The sequence below is a fragment of the Natrix helvetica genome (genome assembly GCF_964273705.1).
Source record: "Natrix helvetica genome assembly, chromosome: 4".
Classification (NCBI taxonomy): domain Eukaryota; kingdom Metazoa; phylum Chordata; class Lepidosauria; order Squamata; family Natricidae; genus Natrix; species Natrix helvetica.
The window spans coordinates 146,791,624-146,815,477 of NC_138550.1; the positions used below are offsets into that span (position 1 = coordinate 146,791,624).

The following is a 23,854-nucleotide window of genomic DNA, read 5'->3' on the forward strand; positions in this document are numbered from 1 at the left end:
TAAAAAAAATAATAATAATCTGTTTAATATTTCTAGAGAACTGCATCTTTTCTTTTGAATTTTCCCAAAATAGTAATGCGACTTGATGCAAAATTAATAGATTTTATTCCACTGCATTATTAAACTGTCTAAATAATTTTCTCCACATGACCGTTTTAAGGAAGTATACTTCTTTATACCCACTTAATGTTAGCAAGAAGAAAACTTTAAAAAGTTATTAAAAGTAGCTTATGTTGGATAGCTCCAAATCCAATGTGCTGCAGCATAATGCATAACCACAGATAAAAGTCAATTGAGCTGCTTTTTGACTAACATTACAGGAATTGGGAACCTAGACTACCATATCAAAGATCCAGATCAACAGAACAGCGTCCAGTGCTAGAGCGGCCCAGCCCCCGCTCCCGATCCACTGAGCGTCCTGAGTCAAACCTCATGAGATCGATGCCTTCATTAATGACTGGAAGATCTGCCCCTCCCTCACCTGCATTATCGAGGTGAAACAGATGGATTAATCCTGCCCCACCAGCTCACTTTTTTATTTTTTCAAAAACTTCCTTTCATCATTGGCTGATCACCAGTAGTTGTAGATACTAACCCTGCCAACGTCAACACACTATTTATATTCCATCGGGATATAATGGTGTGGCTGCCATTGTAATTTGTTTACTAACAATAATTAATAACAATTACTTACATTTGTTTGTGATCTCTCATTTATTAGGAATCCTGTGTGATTTCTTACTCTCAAACACTTCATAATTTCTCATGTATTTCTCTTACAGAAGAAGTAGTTAAATGTGATCATCAGACATCGCTTATGGAATAATAATAATCATAACATCAAATGATACTTTCTTAAATTTGTACTAATTTGATATATTAATCACTGTTTTCTCTTATTTGCTCTGTGCATGTTTTGCATTTGTCTTGTTTTTGTAATGTATTTTATTCATGATTACACAGTGTTGATTTTTTTTAAAAAAATATAAATGATGGAATGAAGTTGGAGAAGGTATTTGTTAATCTAATTTTGTCCAAATCAGATTATTGTCTGGCTTCTTTGCTTTTCTATAGTGAATTATAAGAATCAGTAACAATGATGTTATTATTTCACTCATTGAAATATACTTTTGTTTTATTGCCTGCCATCAAATTCATGACTGTGTAAATCATCATCTCAATATTAGTTGGAATTTGAAATAGTCATATTTATACATATACTTCTTTTTTTTTTTACTTTCTTTCAGTATGTCTCAGTATGCATATACCTTTACATATATTTCTTTATATGTTTAACAGATGCAGTGACAAAACATATTCTGTGCCATCTTTTTAGTATCACTTCTCTTAGTTTCCAGATAAATCTTATTGGTAACTACGCTTTTAAAAATCTTTAAGGTTGAACTGTCATCATTTCAATTTCAATCAAAGTTCAACATGCACAAAAGCCATTAATCATTCCTTTGTTCTCAAACTATATGTAAGAATAAATATATGTTGCAATTGATGGGTTTCTGTTGATGTGTCCTGTAGGTCACATGCTCATTCGGGGTCAGCCCAAACAAGCCCATCAAGTACTCCGGTGGCAGGACGCAGGGGTAGACAGTTGCCACAACTCCCACCAAAAGGGACCCTGGAGAGAAGTAAGTGAGCATTTTAAATTAAAAGAAATTATAAGACGTTAAAAAAGAAAAGAAAATAGTTATATATTTTAAAAACATTTGAATTTTAATTTGTCTTATTTCCAGAGCTCTGAAAATGTAGGTTAGAATTTTATCTTTAAAATGGCATTACTATTGTCTTTTAGAGGGTTGCAAATGCTTATTAGTTTTATTCTATTCATAGCAATTTGGACTATGCAGGATGGTTGTACTATAGAAGCCATATAAAGATTCTAACAGTGAAAATAATGTATGAATACTGTATGTATATATCATGGCTAAAATTTATGAATTTTGATACTCTACCCGTAATGGACCACCTATGTGAATCAGTTATAGATGGCAACATAAATTAAGCTGCAGATTCTAATAAATATATTAATTGTTCAGAGGTTTCTGGGATAGAGTTTATATATGGATGTTGGAGAAAAATGATTGTTCAGTGCTACTATGAACAGCCAAAGAATGTTATATCAAAATTTGATTGTTTCGCCTAGTTAAAAATTAATAAATACCCCACATTATAAACGGCTGGCTAGGTGACATCACATTTCTAGCCTAAACCACTTTCTCAGAACCACAGATATAGCTGACTAAGAGAGTGACAAGCCAATTTTATTCATCTTTTATTTAGAACTAGCCAATAACCCAACGTTGCCCGGGTATTTATTTATAGAGGGGAAATGTCCAGACCAAACATAATTTCTAATGTTGGATTTCCCCACTGATCAGAGCAAGCTCCCTTGTGGAGTACTGTGAAGCTGTTACCATGGTAGCTCTACTGCGCTGTACAGTAGAAGTCATTTTACGGCAGTACAGTGGAAACCATTTTTAAGACACAACAGGCTGTATCTTAACAGAACACCCCCCCCCCCATGGGTGTTATGGATGTCTTACCCCCACAATATTTTTTTCAAGAGAGTAAGTCATCTGTGTACCAAGTTTGGTTGAAATTGCTCGAGGCATTCCAGAGTTATGCTGGAACATACACCTCCCCTCCACTATTTATCTATATTTAGATATGCTCATAGCTAAAGGGAAAAAGGATTGAGGATCTGGCTGCTAAATAGTCGTAAACTGATTTTGGATATAAATCAAACTTTTAAAAAGTTTTAAGTTCAGTGAATGTTTTTAAATCTTCTTCAAGTGAAGAATACTATTCCTACGCAATGACAGTGTAAGATGAATTACAATTTATCCCTGAAAAAGAACTTCATATATTTTAAATACAAGATTATCCCTCAACATAAACTTTCAATCTATTTTTTTAAGTGTGGTTTTCCATATCTTTATAGACACTGTCATAATATAGACTGTGTCTATAAATACATTTTAAAAAACTATTTAAAAATCACATAGAGCCATTGTGTATATCATAAAAGAACATCGAATATAGAGATGGAAGGGGCCTTGGAGGTCTTCTAGTTTAACTCTCTGCTCAAGGCAGGAGATCTTATACTCTCTCTGTCAAATGATTGTCCAATTATTAACATGGATTATTTCCTATGTATTTTATGAGATTTTTCATTTATTTTATATATTAGAGTGGCATAATTTAATTCCCCGAGATAGATAACTTCAGAAAACCATTAAACTCACTTTGCATTTCACTTTGTCTTTTTTGTTTGAAGATATTTACAACTGTTAAAATTTACATCATATAAAATATAAACATTTTTATTATAAATAAATAATTATAAGAAAATTGGATTTTTAATTTATAAAAAAAATAAAGTATATGGTCTTTTGTAAGTAAGAATGTTATAATGGCACCATGGCCATAATACAGGTAGTTTGCAACTTACAACCACACTTAAGCCCAAAATGTCTGTTGCTAAGCCACACAGTTGTTAAGTGAGTTTTGCCCCATTTTACTACCTTTCCTTACCACAGTTGTTAAACGAGTCACTGCAGTTGTCAAGTTAGTAACGTGGTTGTTTAATTAAATAAATAAATAAATAAATAAACTTAAATTTATTAGCCGCTCCCTTTCCAGACAGGACTCGGGGCGGCGTACAGTGGGGCATATAAAAACATATACAACACATAAACATACATGTATACAGGACATACATACACGGAGGAGGTACCAAATTACATCACATTGGACAATTAAAAGTCACCATTAAAAATACCCCAATTGTAAAGCACAATTTAAAATTTAAGATTTTTATTTAAAATTTAAAAGAACTGTCAGGAGGAGTAAGAGAAGTTTACGGTTGAGCCAGGCCAGATAATTGAAAGAGGTGGGTCTTCAGCTGTACCCGGAAGGAGCGGAGATCGGAAGTAGTCCTGATGTCACGGGGGAGGTCATTCCACAGGGCTGGGCCCATCACAGAGAAGGCTCTGCTCCTGGGTGTCGCCCCCCGGCACTGTTTGGCAGACGGCACCCGAAGAAGTCCCTCTCTGTGTGAGCGGATTGGTCGTAGGGATGTATGGGGCAGGATGCGATCCTGCATGTAACTAGGCCCTGTGCCATGAAGCGCTTTAAAGATCATAATCAAAACCTTGAAACGCACTCGGTAGACTACAGGAAGCCAGTGCAGCTCGCGCAGGAGAGGTGTTACAGGGGAGTATCTAGTCCTCCCCATAATCACCCGCGCGGCCGCGTTCTGGACCAACTGCAGTCTCCGAGTGCATCTCAAGGGAAGCCCCATGTAGAGAGCATTGCAGTAGTCCAGGCGAGACGTCACTAGCGCATGGGTGACTGTGCGTAGGGCATCCCGGTCCAATAAGGGGCGCAATTGGCGCATCAGGCGGACCTGATGGAACGCCCCCCTCGCCACGGCTGTTACATGGTCATCCATGGACAGCCGGGCATCTAGGAGGACGCCCAAATTGCGCACCTGTTCCATGGGGGCTAGTTGCACGCCCCCAATGGCCAGGGGTGGAAACACCTGGTTGAACCGGGGGGCCGGAAGCCACAGCCACTCCGTCTTGGAAGGGTTGAGTTTTAGTCGGTTGCCATCCATCCAGACCCGTACGGCCTCCAAACACCGGGACATCATTTCGGCGGCCTCATTGGGGTGGTTCGGGGTGGAAATGTATAGCTGAGTATCATCAGCATACAGATGATATCCCACCCCAAAACCACGGATGATCTCACCCAGCGGTTTCATATATGTGTTGAACAGGAGAGGCGAGAGCACCGATCCCTGTGGCACTCCACATGTGAGTGACCTCCGGGTCGAACTCTGCTCCCCTGCCAACACACGTTGCGTCCGGTCAGAGAGGTAGGAGCCAAACCACCGTAAAACGGTGCCCCTGACTCCCAGCCCCTCTAGCCGGTGCAACAGGATACCATGGTTGATGGTATCGAACGCCGCCGAGAGGTCTAATAGGACCAGGATAGAGGAACAACCCCTATCTCTGGCCCTCCAGAGATCATCAACCAATGCGACCAAGGCCGTCTCCGTGCTGTGCCCGGGTCGGAAGCCGGACTGGCGCGGGTCTAGATAATCATTTTCCTCCAGGTGGCGTGGGAACTGCTGTGCCACCACACTCTCTACAACCTTCGCTAAAAAAGGAAGGTTGGAGACAGGACGATAATTGACTAGGTCCGTTGGGTCCAGGGAAGGCTTCTTGAGCAGGGGCCTCACCACCGCCTCTTTCAAGGCGGCCGGTAGAGACCCCTCACCCAGCGAGGCGTTCACTAGGCCCAGGAGCCAGTCGCGCGTAACCTCCCAGGATGCCAGTACAAGCCAGGAGGGACACGGGTCCAATAAACATGTGGTGGGTCGCAGACGTCCACGCAACCTGTCCAAATCCTCGATGGCAACCGAGTCAAACTCCTCCCAAAGCGGTCCCTCAAGACTCGCCACGGGCGTCTCTGCTGGACCACTGAAAGGGGCCCATCCCATCCGGATTTGAGCGACTTTGTCCTGTAGATATTTCCCAAACTCCTCTGCTCTGCCCTGTAAAGGGGCTTCCCGCGGTCTCTCAAATAAGAGGGAGCGAGTCACCCGAAACAGGGCGGCAGGGCGGTTATCTGCGGACGCAATAAGAGCGGCGCAATATTGACGTTTGGCCGCTCTTAATGCCACAAGGTACGTCCTCAAATAGGCTCGTGCCTGTGCTCGGTCGAATTCGGAACGGGAGGATCTCCAACGACTCTCTAGGCGTCTCTTGTGGCGTTTCATCACCCTTAGCTCCTCGGTGAACCAAGGGGCCAGGGTGGTTCGTCGCCGCAGGAGAGGCCGCAAAGGCGCCACCCGGTCTAGGGCCCCGGCAGTCGCACTATTCCATGCGTCTACCAGGTCCTCTACTCGGGGGCGGGTCAGGTCCACAGGAGGTGGCCCAAGCTCCGTCTGGAACCTATCTGGTTCCATCAGGCGCTTGGGGCGGAACCATCTAATATCTTCCGGCTCCGCCTCCCCGCAGCGGGGTGTAGCACCAGGGAAGTTAAGCCGGAGAAGTGAGTGATCTGACCATGACAGGGGAATAATAGTTGGGTCCCCTATTCCTAGATCACTCGTCCACTGGCCAGAGACAAAAACAAGGTCCAGCATGTGGCCTCCCTCGTGAGTAGGGCCCTGAATTAACTGGGTCAGGTCCATGGCTGTCATGGAAGCCATGAACTCCCGAACCCCCTCAGATGCTTCTCCCATCGACGGCAGATTAAAATCCCCCATCACTACAAGTTTGGGGGTCTCAACCGCCACCGATGAGATCAGCTCGAGGAGTTCAGGCAGGGCCGCTGATGTATAGCGAGGAGCCAGGTATACTATCAGCAGGCCCAACTGCCTCCCTGGGCCCCATCTCACGACGAGGGACTCACACCCGGATGTCTGTGGCACAGTGAACTCTCTCGGCTCCAAGTCTTCCCGGATAATCACTGCTACCCCACCGCCCCTTCCCTGGGCCCGAGGCTGGTGAAATGCTCGATAACCTGGCGGGCACATTTCCACGAGGGGTAGACCTCCCTCGTGGCCCAACCAGGTCTCGGTTATTCCTGCGAGGTCCGGCTCCCCCTCCGAAATTAGATCGTGAATGAGGGGGGCCTTATTGACAATGGACCTAATCTGGTTTCCCCATTAACTTTGCTTATCATATGACTCCGAGACATTGCAACCATCATAAATACTTGCCAGTTGCCAAGTGTCCAAATTTTGATCACATGGCCATGGGGTTGCTGCAATGGCTGTATGTGTGAAAAATGGTCATAAGTCACTGTTCAGTGCTGTTGTGACAGTCAGTCAATGATTGGTTGTAAGTCGGCGGCTCCCTGAATACACAGAATTCCTTAAAAGATGTTAGAAGAATCCCTTTCAATCAGAATTCAGGCTTACTTATTTATTCAATTTATATGGGCACCAGTGGTGGGTTGCAGGAGGTACGCCTCAGTACAGGCGTACCGGAGCCTGCCCGGAGCACCAGGTACCGTTCCGGTACGGTGCTCTTGAGGGCCCACCTGCTCGCCCGAACTCCTTACCATGTTTAAAGCTTTTGGCGCTTCCGTGCACACGCATGGCGTGTACAGCGCCTGTGTGACGCTCCGCCGAGGAGTTGGAGCTTGTGGAGGCTTGCGGCAGCATAGTTTGCAGCTACAACGCATGCGTGTGCACCACACGCCTCCTTGTGGGCGACGCCGAGCTCGTTCCAACCGTACCAGTTGGAACAGGATCCAGAACCCACCACTGATGGGCACCCATCTTAACCCTATTACTCTAGATGGCTAATGTGGAATAAAAACAAAATAAGAACATCATAGCACAACAATAAATAATAAATGTAGAGTAAGAGCCAAAATAAAATTGTATTTTATTGAATATGTTACATACAGCACTGTATGTAACATATTCAGGATACAGTCTCAATCATACCACAGGCCCCAAGCTCGACAATAAAACCAGTTTTTAAGAGCCTTGTGGAAAGTCAACAGGGTAGGGGCAAGTATAGTCCCCAGGGGAAAGACAGGAGGGTATTTACTCAGTTTTAGCTGGTGTGCCATTTGCAGCCCTAACCACAGCATGAAGATCTTAAAACAGTAAATCATCTTCATTAATAAACATTTGGATTACACCCACTCTGTGTTTAGTGACTGAGTTTCATTTGAATGACTAGATCATCTAGTAAGAGCAAGACCAGACTGAAAGAGAAACAGAGACAGAGATACTGCAAAAATTGCTGTTTACTGTCATTTCATTGAGATAAAGTTATCCTGTAGAGCTATGCCCACATTACTCTTACTGTAGCATGCATTGTTGACAAGTATACACAATTTGGTTGTAAATGCATTGGTTAGAAAATTATTATTTTTTATTACCATTGTAATATGCAAACATTCACTAACCAAGGTAATCACTAAATAGAAGTGGATGTGCTGCAATGTGGACTATTTGAAACTGAAAATTACTTGGAAACTACAATATGCACAAAATGCAGTTGTCTGTTTAGAGACAAGCATTATACAACAGCTATATTTCACACCTCTGCTACAGATTCTGCATTGATCGCCAATAGGTTTCTAGATGCATGTAAAATTCTGGCTTTGGTCTATAAGTCCCTATATAGCTTGCTGCTTAGAAATTTGCAGAACTGTCTTCTTCAACCAGAATTTTCCTTTTAGCATGCTCACCCCGGGCCAAGTGTTTGGTTATAACCCATTTGAAAGCAGCTGAGGCTAGAAGGCATTCTTCTTTTTAAAGTTTGTAGAGATTCTCCAGGTCATGATTGTCCCAAAGGTGCTTTTTCAGGAGGCAACTGGACTTCATTGGTTTTTTTTTCTTTTGAAGACATTTCGCTCTGACAGGATATCCTGTCAGATAAATACATGAAGTAAAATTAGCAACTCTGTTAAAAATTACTACTGAAATTCAGTGATAACTTAATTAGCTAATTTATTTTCTTATTTATTTCAGATGTTAAAATTGATTGCTATTGAAAATGTTAAAAAATGGATATCGTTTGTGATATACCAATGAACAGAAAAATCTAAACTATTAATTAAGTGTTAATTTTATCTTTGGTTAAAACAGTTTTAATTTTCTCTCGTATTTGGAATAAAATGCTATAAATAGTGATGTATCAAACTGCTGGCACTTTGTGGTCATGCTTGGAAAAGCCCTTTGTTTTTGCAGTTAGGGACAGCAAGTGAAAACTTGAATTTTGTGATACATTTAACAAACTAGTATGATGCTGCCTTTGGTTTGGTTTGGTGAGTTAGAATTTGTAGAGGTCTAATCTGATGAAGCTCCTCCGATTAATAGGCATCTCTTTGAGGATATATATTCTCTTATTGCAACATAATGTAATGTGGATTGTGTAAATAAATATATGCATGAGTTGCCTTGTTAAACTTCTAGTAAGAAATTACATCTATGATGCACTCACAATCAGATTACAGACAATATTGGAGAGCAGCTCCAACATGCCTTCATGCCATGCCGTGTTTATATTTATTAGAGAAACATTGGAATGGATACTGTTGAAAACAGAATGTAGGTTAAATGGATTTTGATTGAAGAATAGATCGGTTGTTTGTGTGCTTGATGTTTTTCTCTTTTTTCAGTATGATTTTATATTACTTTTGCTGCTATTTATATGCAGAAAGCATACTCCAGATGTTTACGTATTAGTTGTTATGCTATTAGCTTTTTAGCTTTGCTCTGCTGTAGCATGTATGCCCATTTCTATCATGATATGTGCACACTCTCTTAAAAAATCAGGTCTTACTAATAATGAAAAAAATTACAGCATGTTCATGAGTATTAGAAAAACTTATGTAAAGGCAACTGAGGTGAAAATTGTGGAAAAGACACAATTATTTCATTCGTAAAAGTCAACTTGTACTTTTTTCTAAACCTTAGTATGAAATCTAATTTTCTGCAATCCGTTGACACTAATTCAGGTGATTATGTACAAATAAGATTGTAATCAAAGCAATGGTGTATCTTGCATTTTTAAATATCCAGAGCAGATTTTTTTTTAACGTCTCCATTCCTCAATTGCTGCTGTGCTGCCAGATACTGTAGTTCCCCATTGCTTGCTCCCAGAAACAATTGTTCTTGCGGCTCTGCCCTTGATATTCCACTGAATCAAAGAGTGTCCACTGAGAAGGAAGGAACAAATATACTAGCATATACCATGCTTGAAAGCCAATATTTGTGCAAAATCCCTCTCTTTGTAAAAGAGGCGTCTTTGTTAAAGTAGTTATGTAGGGATGAAGTTAAGTCAATGAGTGGAATCTTGAAGATGAATAATAAATTTATCTATCTGAGCATGGTACACAGGTGGACATTCGGGGTGGGTGGGGGTGGGGGGCTTACATTCAGTGTACAGTTATGTTCAGTTAGACTTTAGCTCTGGAACCCTGAAAACTGACCCAAAAATAAATCACACAGAAAATCACCCACTAAAAAGAAAAATCACCCACTCTCTCCCAATATAAAGAAAAAGCAGAAATGAGGCTGTTAGATCTTGGCCACCCCAGAATCTTTGCACCCCTGTCCTTGGATAAAGAATACATAAATGTTGCAGATTGCTCAGAAAAATGGATTGGACGCAGATGCAGTTTTTTTGTCTGCGTGCAAAACGGCTGGTACTTCAGAACCTCATGGCGTCACCTGCAAATACAGTATAGTGAAACTATTTACCATGATAATACAAATAGGTTATATTTAGCAAAAGTGAATAATGAGATTGTGAATAACAAGGTCTCTCTTCTGCTGGAATTCTGAATAAATGAATTCTTATTAGAGATGTGAAGATGCATGGCAACATTTTGTTGTAAGGACAGTATCTATTGTATCTGCAATTTTTATTAAGCGTTATTACTTTTTTATTTAAGGGGTTTTTATTAGCTATTCATATATACAAGATAGGTATCAATAATTTTTTATTTGCTCTTTTTATATTCAGTGGTATTTATAGGAAAATAATAGGTATCTGTCCATTATAATCAGCTATATTTTTCATAAAATATCTAAAACAAAAACCTTTGCAAAAATACCTAAATATTTTTTATTTCACCAAGGAATTTGTTAAACCAGAAGAGCTTTTTCTGGCCAACCAATTTTTTTTCTGCTATTTCTTTATTGCTTAGTGCAGTGGTTCTCAACCTTTTCTTCACCTTGGACCCCCTTTAAATATCTTTTGTGGCCACAGACCACCAAGACAAGATTTAAATCATAAGTATCAAGGTTCCAACTAATGTACCCAAGCAAATCAAAACTCTGATACTAGAATTCTCCTCAAAGATCTTCTTTATAGAGTACCTCATATCGGCACAGCTCTAAAGCAAAACCAACTCTATATCTTTCCCATGGTTTCAGTATAATTAAAATAGGAACTAACCTCATCCCCAAATGTCACAGATCATGTTGGCCAATTTCTTTAATTGGCAGGTTCTCCAGGCACGCCTTCCCCGACCGTATCCGTTTCTGGTAGAGATGACCTTGGTTCTCACGAGAAAATTCTTTGTTGTGTCTAGTAAGGCATTACAGCCCCCTTTCCCCTCTGTGTGACAACTGAGGAACTGAAAAATAGTTGCTGCTGGGTTCGGTTCGAAATTGACAATAACATTTCTTCAAGCCTTTGCAAACCTCAGTGATGACATTGCACACCCCTGGTGGGGCTGTGGAGCACAGGTTGACAACCATTGGCTTAGTGCTTACTCTATGTGTTTACCTAAGTAGAGCTATTACTAGAGGAAATCATTCTCAAAGCTTCTTCTTTTCTCAAAATTTAATCATAGATTTGCTAATGACCAGTACTTTTCCAGGACACTGTTTATCAACCATGGAAAATTAGAAAATATGCCAATTGAAGAATTAAGAAGTATGCTAAATGCAAAATATATTTCTATCTAAACTTAAGTTTAGCTTTATAGTGAATGCAAGGTAAAAAGCGTGGCCTTTTAAATCTGTTCACCATAATTACTTTGTTAAATCTTTAAATATCTAGCGTAGCAATATAATACCTCTTGTAAAAGGGGTAGTTCTATTGCTATACTACTATTAGGATTATAGTTCTACGCCTGGAGCACATTGCTCTAAAGATACCTATAAATGGCAATCACTCATTGGTACTGTGCTTTTCCATATTTGATGTATTTGTTTAGTACTGAAGTATAGCATATCATATAATTCAGGATATTGCATTTTAAGAATGAAAGAACATAATAACTTCAGTAAACACATGAAATCCTAACAGAGAGCCAGCATGGTTTAGCAATTCAGGTTTTGGATTGGCCCTGGACAGAACCAAGATCTAATCTATAGAAGTCACTAAGTGATTTTGGGCCAGTTACTCTTATTGGTTCAATCTTCAGGGCATATTTATTTGAAAAACAGGAGAGAATACTATGCATATCAATCTGAGTTCCTCTAGAAAAGACAGATATAATGCTAATAAATAAAAAAAGTATAACCTGGGTTATATTTGCTAAATTTTTGAGAATTCAGATTAATAGATATGCTGCTGTTTTTTATTCCTAATACTTGAGATAAGCGTTTGGATTGTACCAGAATAAAATCAATATTGTCACTTGCTGAATGCAGTGAACTGTTGAAATATTGAACCTTGCAAAGTAACATTAAAGGAGCCCCGATGGTGCAGTGGTTAAATTGCAGTATTGCAGGTGGAACTCTGCCCACAGTCTGGAGTTCGATCCTGACAGGCCTCAAGGTTGACTGAGCCTTCTATCCTTCTGAGGTCGGTAAAATGAGAACCCAGATTGTTGGGGAAAATATGCAAATAATGCTTACATTGTAAATCTCCCATAGAGTGCTGTAAAGCACTGGGGGAGATATATAGCTTAAATTCTAATGCTCTGCTATTACTAAGAAAATACAACAAAATTCTTTTCCCCCCATATAACAGATCTCTTTGGTATTATCAAACTTTTATTATAAGTTCAGTCTTTTGTTTCATATTGATTCCATTATTTGTGAGCACAAAAAGGTTTCATTTTTGTGAGGCCCCAAGTAAGTATGTAACTATGTTCAATTTTGCAGTCACATTGCCTTCTAAGCCCCTCATTTTAATGTCAAACTTGTAAAGGAATAGTGCTAATAATACTGTTTTCATATTCATAGATTTTATTAATGTTCTGGTATTCTGAATTCTGAAGCAAAGCATGTATTGTTAATTGCTTCTTTGTGACATTTCAGAAAGTCTATGTTGAACGGTACTAGTTTTGCAGAATTGGAAATGTGTGCTGCTGCTGAAACATTTTATAGCAAAATGTCACAATGTGTGGTTGCTGAACAAAAATAAAATTCTGTGTTGCAAATCATCTGGAAAGAAAAGAATGAGACTGCTAGTATAATAAACTCTTTATATAAATGGTTAATGAATATTTGGAATACTATGAAGATTTCAGATCCCTGAAGAAAGGTAGCTAGTAAAATGCATAAAAGGTAAATAAAATGGTCTGAAGCAATTCAGTGACAAAGATCATAAAAACAATGTGAATAAAAGAGAATGTGATAGTAGTATCTAAAATTATGAACTGCACATGGAAAGGTTCCTTCCAAATATTAGAATTCAGAATAATCAGTGAAGCAAAATGGGAGGAGTTTCATAACAAATGAAAGAAAATATTTGCTAATGAGCATCTATTTAATACAGGCTTTTTATATATTAGTGTTTATTTGTGTGTCCTGTTTTAAGATCTGCATATTCATTAATGGATTTTAAGTACCTAGAATATGTAGAATACCTTAACCAGGGTTTGATAATTATAAGTATGAAAGAGAAGTATGTATTATTGTATAATAAATTGATTATTGATGATTATTTACTATATTATAAATATATATATAAATCATTATATAATAAATTATACAAAAATAGTCTCATGGAAACCTATAGATGTATGGTTGTTTAAATGATTTCATTAATTTGTAATATTATTATCCAAAAGATGGATAAGGTTTTTGTTTTGTTAAATACATATTTTTATATTATTGAAAAACAAAGTGTCCTGGTCATTTTTAAAACTCAAAATAAAAAAAAGTATTAGCATACTCGTAAAATAACATTAAAATGTTGGAAGCATGATTCAATTCTCACCGGCTCAAGGTTGACTCAACCTTCCATCCTCCCGAGGTCGGTAAAATGAAGACCCATATTGTTCAGGGCAATATGCTGACTCTGTAAACTGCTTAGAGAGGGCTGTAAAGCACTCTGAGGGGGTATATAAGTCTAAGTGCTATTGCTATTACTATATTGTAAAATAATTCTTGATTATTTAAATTATTAACTGGCAATACATTAACTTTATATATCTTTTATATATTATACCTATTTGAAAACATTTCTTCTGAATTTGTGGGCAAATTATACTTGTGCTACGTAAGCTGATTTAACTGCTAATGAAGTCTATGGATTGTCTACTTTTATCTTAGCCTCCAATTTCTATTATTCTCTCTGTTCACTTTCTTCTGTCAAATTTAAGATTGTGATCTCTTCCAATATTGGCACAGAGTAAATGTGTTAGAATCTATGAATTTGAATAGTATTGTTTATATCGTGTGGGGGTATTATTCATGTAGGGTATGTGTACAATAATACATGCCAAACTAAATGTGCTTAAATCTTTGCAAATCCCATATAATCAATATGAATAAAGAATAGAACATAAATTGATCCTGCCAGTAATTATGTACTATTCAATAATAAAGTGCATCAAATAATGACAGGTATCTTGTAGAAATTGCTTAATCCTTCTGACAAGTTCTGGTTTCTTTTGATTTACGCTAGAAGTTACATGGGAAGACCAGCAGAAAAAGGTGAATGATACAGTAACTGATGAGAAATCATTTCTGACAAAGAAACATCATACCCCGCCAGGTTTGTCAGGGTTTTGGAAACCATCTGAAAGCATGATACTATAAAATTGTTGCATTTCATGCTTTTGTAATCAGTGTGTGTGTAATTTTTTTCTAAATTTGTGGTTCTTTTGTTTATTTTTTAGTATGTAGATTTAGATTTACTCGTGTGGCACAGTTTCTTTTTTTAGAGTAGCAGAAATTTTGTGTTAGAATGCAGATCGAATAGAAAAAGTGCTTGGCATAAATTAGATATTGAGCTCATTCCTTTTGTCATAACATGTGCGCCTGAAAACCAAATTCAAATGTGTGGAAGTTTTCCTGAATGATCAAAAGCTATTTTGGAAGGATTGACTGGTACATTTTCACATTGGGAAAAGGGAATACAGTGAGGTTATTTGACAGAGATAGAAGAAGACAGTCAGAGTTGTGGATGGGAAAATTAAATGCAAAGGGGAGGAATAATTAAAGAAGATGAAAGAACCAAGTAGATTATGAGATTCCTTTAGGAGATTTGTCCTTAACAAGAAAGGAAAATAACAAAGCAAAAAACAACAACAATTAATTAGAACTTTGAATCCTTAGAAAACTGCCATTGTTGTACTTGGAAGTTGAATTTTGAGTATCCTAGAAGCACATATAAAGAGAGGTACTGATAGAAGCAGTAGGTTATAGGTCTTATTTTCCCTGCTAAGGAAGTGGGTCCTAAATTTCATAATGAATTGTGAGGAGAAAGTACTTTCTTTCTCTTCCTTCGAATTATATTTTATTGATGAAGAGGAAATTGCTCTTTCCAATAAGTAGTCTAATTGGGAAGCAGTATTTTCTCTTAATTCCTTGCTTACTTTTTCAGCTCTGGCACTTCTCTCCCTCCTCATTATCTATAACATGTCTAAAACAACATATGGGAAGTTGTAGGTGTAACTGTTTATTATAGCACAACGGAGTTGCTTTTCTTTTAAAGGAGCACTAAATGATTTTTGTATTTCTTTATTCCAGATATGTTTTCTATGCATTATTGATGTTTTTTGATAGAAGATTTAAAAATAAGAAATACTGCATTAAAATATTTTCTTCCTTTGTGGGATGATTATTTCTAGATTTACACTGGGCCATCTTCTAATGTAAAAATGGATTTTGATATTGTGGTTAATATCATCTTCATAAGTTTCAATGACAGAGGATGATTTTAAAGATGGGAGTTGATTCTTTCTCTATGTTTCCTTTATCTTCAGTTTGAATATCTGCAAAGGGCTGATATATATGGTATCTATAAGAATATATATAACATTCTGTTCATTTGTAGACTTTGATGCTCAGAAATGTTTCCATGGAAAGAGTTGTGGTTTCTTTCAATATACTTTTTATGACTTGTTTTTAAATGTTTAAATGTGATCTTCAGTTGCTTGCGGTCAGGTGACTTATAAACTAATAAAATAAAATAATGAGAAGCCAGTTGATTTTTATGAATAGTAAAGCTTTATTAAGTTTAAGTTTTGGTAAGAATAAGTTATTGTCTTAATTAAAATGATGACTGTATCTTTAAAAATTGTATGTTTTAATAATACTGAATGAAAAAGACATGGCCTCGTATTCCTGGCAGTAATCCCACTGAACCTAATGGGATTTATTACAAAGGATGCTTTGCACTTCAAATAGCTCCCAATATATTAAGACTTTTATCAATGCAAGATTGCACCTTGAGCATCATGTTTCCTTGGATGACATATTGGCAATGCTTACTTTCTTACTTAGCTATTTTTATTTATTCAATTACTTATATTTTACCCAATATGCTCATACTCTCTAAAATGGATACAATCCATAAAGTGCTTAAGGTGAAATAAAATAAAATCACTTTAATAGTATAATAGTTTGAACAGCAGAGACCACAGTATAATAGTAAAGTAACAGTTTGCATTTAATGATCAATTGTAACATAGCATCAAATCATATTTAGTGAATTGTGTAATTCAATCTAGGTTACTCTATCCCTAGACTGAAGGAAGATGTTTCTTGTATTTTGCAGTATTATAGTGTTTCCTATAATCCAGATTCCTGATGCCAGATTTTACTTTCCTTTAACAGAAAATCTAGTCCACCAGTGAAACTTCACTGTGCCCATTGGAGATTCAATTATTTCAGGAAGTGATAGTCTAGATAGGAAAGTTGTGAATTAGAATGGATTCAAAGCTGATGAGTTATGCTAAGAGGTTTGTAGACGCCCATAAAAGAAACTGAAAATGTTCCCAGAGAAACAATATTGCTTGAAAGATAAATTTTAATAGAATGTTTTTGAGTTACTCTGCTTAAATTTGCTTCTGTTAATTACTTGATCATTAAATGAGATATAAAATATTTGAATGAAGTACTACAATATTGTGAAAGAAGTATTCAGTAGGATGTCATGAGTTCATTATTAGTGTAAAACCAATTCAGGTGAAATCAGTCACTTTTAATATATCCTATGTGGCAATCTCACATATGCATTTATTTACAAATGTTCATTATAGTGGGCCATCTAGAAAAAATCATTTTTATTTGTCTTACACCACAACTTATTTAAAAATTTAGAGTAACCAATATAGCAGTATATTAGGTTTCCTCTTTAACTTTATCTCAAAATGTTTAAGCTGAATATCCTTGAGCAAAACTAACATTTCTAGACAATGCTTCTTGTTTTTTCTAGGCATAGGAAAACATAGAACATAGAATACAAAGATAGATGAAGCATTTAAAAAAAAAGATCACTAACTTATTTTTCTGATCCTTTTCTGATCCTTTCTTGTTCAAATGGATAAATTACTCCTTTTAGTATTTGCTGTCTTTTCTTTTTCCCATTGACTGACTATGCACTACAGGTTTCTTTCTCAAACAATTGTGGCCCTTTCCCTCAGTGTCAGTTTTTACCTTCTGAGTACATCCACTCACGTCCATCTTCTTTGTGTCTCTGTCTGTCCATTGCACGATGTGGTAACAGAAGAAGTGGACTCATCACGGAGAAGAAACCCAGGTCTGTCTCTTCTACTGTTCTATTTTGTTTTTAATTTGTCTGGTGATCTTTGTCAATACATCTCTCATGTTTCATTTTTCATTGATAATTATACCTCTACTCTTTCTTTCTTTCTTTCTTTCTTTCTTTCTTTCTTTCTTTCTTTCTTTCTTTCTTTCTTTCTTTCTTTCCTTCCTCCCTCCCTCCCTCCCTCCCTCCCTCCCTCCCTCCCTCCCTCCCTCCCTCCCTAATTTTGTCAATAGTGCATTAAAACATAAAAATTTAGGGGGAAATTGGTGATCAATAGAAATAGTCACCAGTCCTTCCCCTAATTTATATGCTTTAATGCATAACGTAAAAATGTGTACACTTCAGTATAATATCAAAACATTATACTTCATCCTACAAATTTATATTAATAGCCTTCCATGGGTTAAGATTTCTGGGTATTTAATATATTAGCATTATTATTACAGATTTATTGCTGAATTACAGTGATAGAGAATTAAAAAGGTGCAATTCAGATTTAATGTTTGATTGTAACGTGTGTGTGTGTGTGTGTATGTGTGTATGTAAGACTTTGGGGCAGTCACATTCAGCCCAACCCCCACAGCGTTGCCAGGGAAAATAGGAGGAGTAAAGGTGTGTTGAATATGTTCTCCACTTTGAATTAGTTGTAAACATAATAAAGGCGGGATATAAATTAAATTAAATTAAATTAATAATGCAAGTGAAGATTTTAAGATGTGGCTTTGAATTTTAAATCAAATACTTGTACTCAAGATCCGTATACTTATCTGTGTCTTTTCAGATGTAACTAATGAATAGATGGATGTGAGACCAAAAGGAAATTACAGGGCTATAGAATAAACTGAGCATAAAACAAAATCCAGAAGTTAACACCAACACTTTTCTATATTGTTACCAATAAATTAACACCAATTCAAGTGAGATGTTATCTTTTAAAGATGTATCTCACATACTGTAAAAAGATTCAGAAAGGGATTATGATGCAACATCCATACTATTCAGGATTTATTTTATCTATGGTATCACCAACTTCATTGTAGATTTGCTCTGATAAACAAACTAGGAAATGTTTGCAGTGGCCAGGAAGCCTAACATAGTGGGTTGCCAATGATGACATGGAAGAGAATCTGTTAATTGGGGCCTAGCTATATGGATCAGTCATGCTATGAAGATACTCCCAGAGTGTTTCTCTAAAAGCCATAAGCTCAGAGTTAAAAATTCCTAAATTAGATTTTGTTTCACTTATTTCGCTTTATCTTAAAATATTAAGTCAGGTAAAATTAGAATATTTTTTACTGCAAACTTTTGACGAATTAGAGGGTGATATGCACTTAAGCTAAAATGTTCTGCAATCACATTTGCAGAATTGCTATTTACTTGATGAGAAAGTCAGCCCCCTGTCCAATATTGCTAGAAGAAGATATAGACAAATCTTTGTTTCAACTTCTACAATGCTTGACTTTTTCAAACATTTCTGTTTCACTCACATTTTCCACATTAAAACTGCATGAAATTTCATATGGAATTTATATGCAAATGCATTGTGGAAACATTTTTTTTCAATCTATGTCATGTACATATTTTCTCTAAAATGTATACATTTTATGCATAATTTTCAATGTTATATCCATATTTATTGCACTGCAATATTTCCAGAAGCTCAGAAGCCAAAGGATATTTGTGCTTTGGTTCTTATATTAGTTCAGATTACATCAGTTCATATTAAAATGCCAATATTATTTATTCAAGGTAAAACTGACTTTTTCACCAGAACGTGAAAATAGAACATTGTTTTCTTAATAATCAAAAAGACAAAGCAATAAAATTCATAATTAGGTCACAATGTATCTTCTTGACATTACCATAGGTTTCTATGGTAAATATTGTCAGAGTATGATAGAGGATTGGGAAGTCCAAAACTATATTATCAAATTGGAGGAAATGAGTTTGAAAGAATTGAATGCACAATAGAACTCTGCATAATTTTTTATTTCTTAGTTCAGCAGAATGCATAGCGGTAGCATAAAATGTATGGGCGTAGCATCTGCACATGGACTCATAGGTTGGGGTAAAGATTCCTTTGGAGTTTGGTGACTTAAGTTTGCTCTGTGTGCACATGGACAAGGAATTCAGAAGCCTGATTGGCTTGAGTGATCATGATGAAACCTAGAATTACTGAAAATGAAAGACTATGAAAGAAGAGCAGACTATTTTTTTCATAGCATCAAAAATACATCTTAGAAATGCATATGGAAAAAGGAAACTAATGAAGGAAGCTAAAGTAGAACAATGATGAGAAAAGAAATTACAAGTATTATATGAAAAAAATATTAAAAGAATGATAAATTTTTTAACAGTCTGAACGAGAGACTGAATATGAAGAAAAGAGGGCATGGGAACTGTTTGAAAGAATGTTATGGAATGACACAGAAGTATTTGAAGTTATTCTAATTGGAAGCATTAAAACGATAGTGAAGGTATAAAATGAAAAGGCTGTAGATGAAGAAAAATGCATATAAAATAGTTGATAAAAATGATAAAAGGTACTATATAAAGTGAATAGGGGGAAAAGGTAATTGCATAAAATGTAGTTCAAAGAGAGCAAGGAATGGCTAAGATAAAAAGAGCTACAGAAAAAGTTGAAATAAAAATATTTTTGAAGTGGTTGAAAAGAGATAACTGGGAAGCCTTTTGCATAATGAATAAATTTAAAAGTAAAAGTGGTAAAATTATTGGACTGAAGCTGAAATGAGAGAAATCTGGCAGGAATATTTTAAGGATGATGATAATAATATGTTGATGATTGTCATTGAAAGGAATGTTGTAAGTTATAAATTCTGTAACATGGTTAAAAAATGCTTGTATGAATTGTTTAACTGGGGAAAAGCTAAAACACAGCAGTGGTTTGCTTCTGGATTTTTTAAACTTTCCTAATTCCATTACTGTGTATTAGAAGAATGCTATTATTATTATTTCATAAATCAAAGGGAAAGATAAATTGCAGAGAGATTCATTTATTAATCCTGCTGGGGAAGTGTTTGTCAGAATTCTGATGTTTGGGAATAAATAGAATGCATAGTGAATGTTAACACTGATCAGAGAACTTTGTTTGATGCCTCTGTGGTTGCTTAACATATTTATAGATAAATGAATTAAAATTATCATGGCATGTTGGTTGGGGATACAAATGTACATATACTACTGTATACAGAGAATGTATAAAGTCATGAATGAGTGGTTCACAAGTAAAGAAAGCTAGTAAATAGATTTATTCTTCTTTTTAATTCTTTTAGGAGATTTGATTTTTTTTTTGCTCACAACTCACTTTTCTGTTATTCCCTGAAAGGGAGCAGCATGGTTGATAGGCATTGTATGTAAGCAACTAGAACCTGATGCGAATCACTGAATGGTTAAAGTTTCAAAGAACCATAATTCTTTCTTATATTTTTTTATTCATAGAGTAGTTGTAAGTTAGTACCTTAAATAGTAACTTGGATGTGGAGAAAAAGAAGAACTTGACATTTAGGCTATAGAAATATTGGTGACAATTCTGCTTGCTAAAACAGGTGGCGTGCTCAATGGAAAGCACAAGCATTAGTCAAATGCTGAAACTTTCTGTCACCCAGGACATTGGCCAAGGGACGTCTATATATATATAAACGTGAAAACACTCACACAGGAATCAGGAAATGATTTGAAATTTGGCACGTATGTTCCTCTTGGCTTCTAGGTGCTCAGTAATAAAGGATATTTCGAAATGACCATCAGAGCATTAGTATTTATTATATTATTATTAACATGCTCTGATGCTAAGGAGTTAGACGTTCTACTCGCCCTCCCAACTGAAAACTTGAACTTGGCAAGCCTGAGGGAGAGAAGGGGATAGGATAGAGGAAGCTTCTGTGGGGCAAGCCTGAGGGAGAGAAAAGGCTAGGATAAGGGAGGATTCTGTAGGGCAAGCCTGAGAGAAAGAAGGGGAGAGGAGAGGCCAATGGTAACTATTCATTAATTTTCAAGTGTCAATTTATCAAGCCCGATCACATAGTTTCGTAGCGGAGCACGGGTATTCAGCTAGTCTTATGTATATAGATAAGTCTCTCAGAAAGCATTCACTGCCTCCAAAGTGCTCCTATGTCATACTTCTGTACATTTACTGCGAAAATGACATTCATATCTTTATACTTCAGTGTGAATTGGTGTTAATTTTTGTTCAGTTTCTAACCATTTACTTGTCAAAAATGAATTAGTTAAATGATGATAATCTAATGTTATTTTGGTAATTCTCTATGGAGTTTATTTTCTATTTGATGATGATTTGCAGCATGACTCCAATATTTTAATCTGCCCAGAGTTTCTGTGAATAGATATAAATTGTCTGGATAAATAATTGTTAGGTAATTTTCAGTAGGTCTCAGACATATCCGCTTTTATACATTTTATGATACTTTAATTTCATAAATAGTTTTATTACAAAATTATGTTTTATTTCTACCTTAAAATTACAGTGATATTTGTACTGACTGGTATACATAGTTCTTGCAGTCCTTTCTACAAGATCTTTCTGGCTTTACAGATTTTTAAGGGGAAAAATGCACTTTTGATTTTCCTGGGAATATAATAGTCAGCCATCCCTGCACCGATTGAAGACTCTGCATTGATTTGCGCATCTAACAACCCAGGATGACATACATCACATTGCAATCTCAGCAAGAAAGTGTGTTTAGTTACATTTTCTTTCCAATACAACAGTGTAAAGGATCTATTTATGGTACTGTGTATAAAAAGTACATATGGTATAAAAGCAATAATCAAGACCAGATTGATTGATTGATAACAAAGTATTTTTGAATCAAATTTGTGCTTCTTTCTTTGAATGTAAGTAATAAAATAATGATGGTAAACCCTGTAGACTCAGTATGTCAAAAATTCAAAAAATGTCTAACTTGATTTTGCTGGCATGTCACGCACCCCTCCCTCGAACAAAAGAGAAACTAATCTTCCTGTATTTATTCATTTTTTTAAAAAAATGATCTGCCACTTACCTTCAAGGAGAGCTCTCTTTTCGTTGACAGGCCCTTGCAGCCTATCAAAGGCAGGAGAAGTTCATTCTTGAAGTGGCTTTGAAGAATGCTTCTCTGCAGCTTCCAAAAATGGCACAAAAGCATGCCTGTATCTTGTGTGATTTTCAGAAGGTCCTGAAGCTATGCAGGAGCATGCCCTGAGATTAAATTGTAGAAATTTAAACCACTGGATTATTTTCACATTATAATATGCTATAATATCTTTCACCTCATTGGGATGGAGATTTTTTCATTTCTTTCTACCTTTATTCTGAATTAATGGATTATCTACTCATTTTCCAGAAAACTCTGTCTGTGTCTGTCAATGTTTTCCCATCTCTTTTCTGAATCTTTCTTGAGCTGTGAATCTACTGTTACAGAACTAAAAACAAAACTGTCCATCTTCCAGCTAATCAGGGAAGATGAAGAATTCTTCAACTGGACTCAGGAAGCACTTGGAAAATAGCACAATTACCGAAAAACCTCTAAAAACATGTCATAAAATCAACTGGGTGGAGAGAGATGGAAAAATATGTCATAAAGGCAAAAATTATCAAAATTCAGTGTCAAAAAGAGCTGCAGAATAGATTCCAGGGCATCCTTTATGAACTTTTAAATTTCTGAATGAAAACGAGCTTCACAGATTAGGGAAGAAGACTTTGCAAGTTCTGCAGAGTTCTGCAGAGGGAAAGATTTCTCTTTTTGCCCTGAAGAAAAGGAAGTAGTAATGATTGGAAACTTACTGAGAGGGACAAATTTGAAGACACTTCAAGGGACTATGAGCAGTGGTGAAATTCCGGTTCTGTGGGCGTAGCTTGGTGGGCATGGCAGGGGAAGGATACTGCAATATCTCCATTCCCACCCACTCCATTCCCTCCCCGCTCCTGGGGGAACGATATTGCAAAATCTCCATTCCCATCCCATTCTAGGACCAGCCAGAGGTGGTATTTGCTGGTTCTCCAAACTACTCCAAATTTCTGCTACTGGTTCTCTAGAACCTGTCAGAACCTGCTGAATTTCACCCCTGACTATGAGGCTCTAAGAATCTGGAAGCTCTGGGGTGTTTTCTTCACTAATTGCTTTCTGTCAACAATATGGCCCAGAAGGAACAAGAAGAATACAAGAAGTATCTATTGACTACACATATGATGTCAGCAAGAATGGTGCTTTGAATTCTTTAAGAATAAGATGCAAGATTCCTGACAAGAAATAAGATTGCACCTCAGAAGAAATGAAAGGGCTATATTTGGAACCTGCAAGGAAGAATTAATGCTGTAAAAAAATCTCACTTCAAGACTATACACATTTTGAGAGCATGCATATGTTGTTCCATTTAAA

The 23,854-nt window shown here is 36.7% G+C and overlaps 1 protein-coding gene across 3 annotated transcripts in view; it reads left to right on the plus strand.

Annotated features, from left to right (window-relative positions):
* RIMS2 (regulating synaptic membrane exocytosis 2) overlaps positions 1-23,854 on the plus strand; it is a gene marked incomplete at its 5' end in the record, with an annotated part of 310,377 nt that overhangs the window by 197,855 nt on the left and 88,668 nt on the right. For all 3 annotated transcript variants that reach the window (XM_081953026.1, XM_081953023.1, XM_081953024.1), the window contains 2 exons: positions 321-494; positions 1,534-1,643. In XM_081953026.1, the coding sequence (XP_081809152.1) occupies positions 321-494; positions 1,534-1,643 (284 nt within the window). The remainder of the gene's footprint in view (positions 1-320; positions 495-1,533; positions 1,644-23,854) is intronic.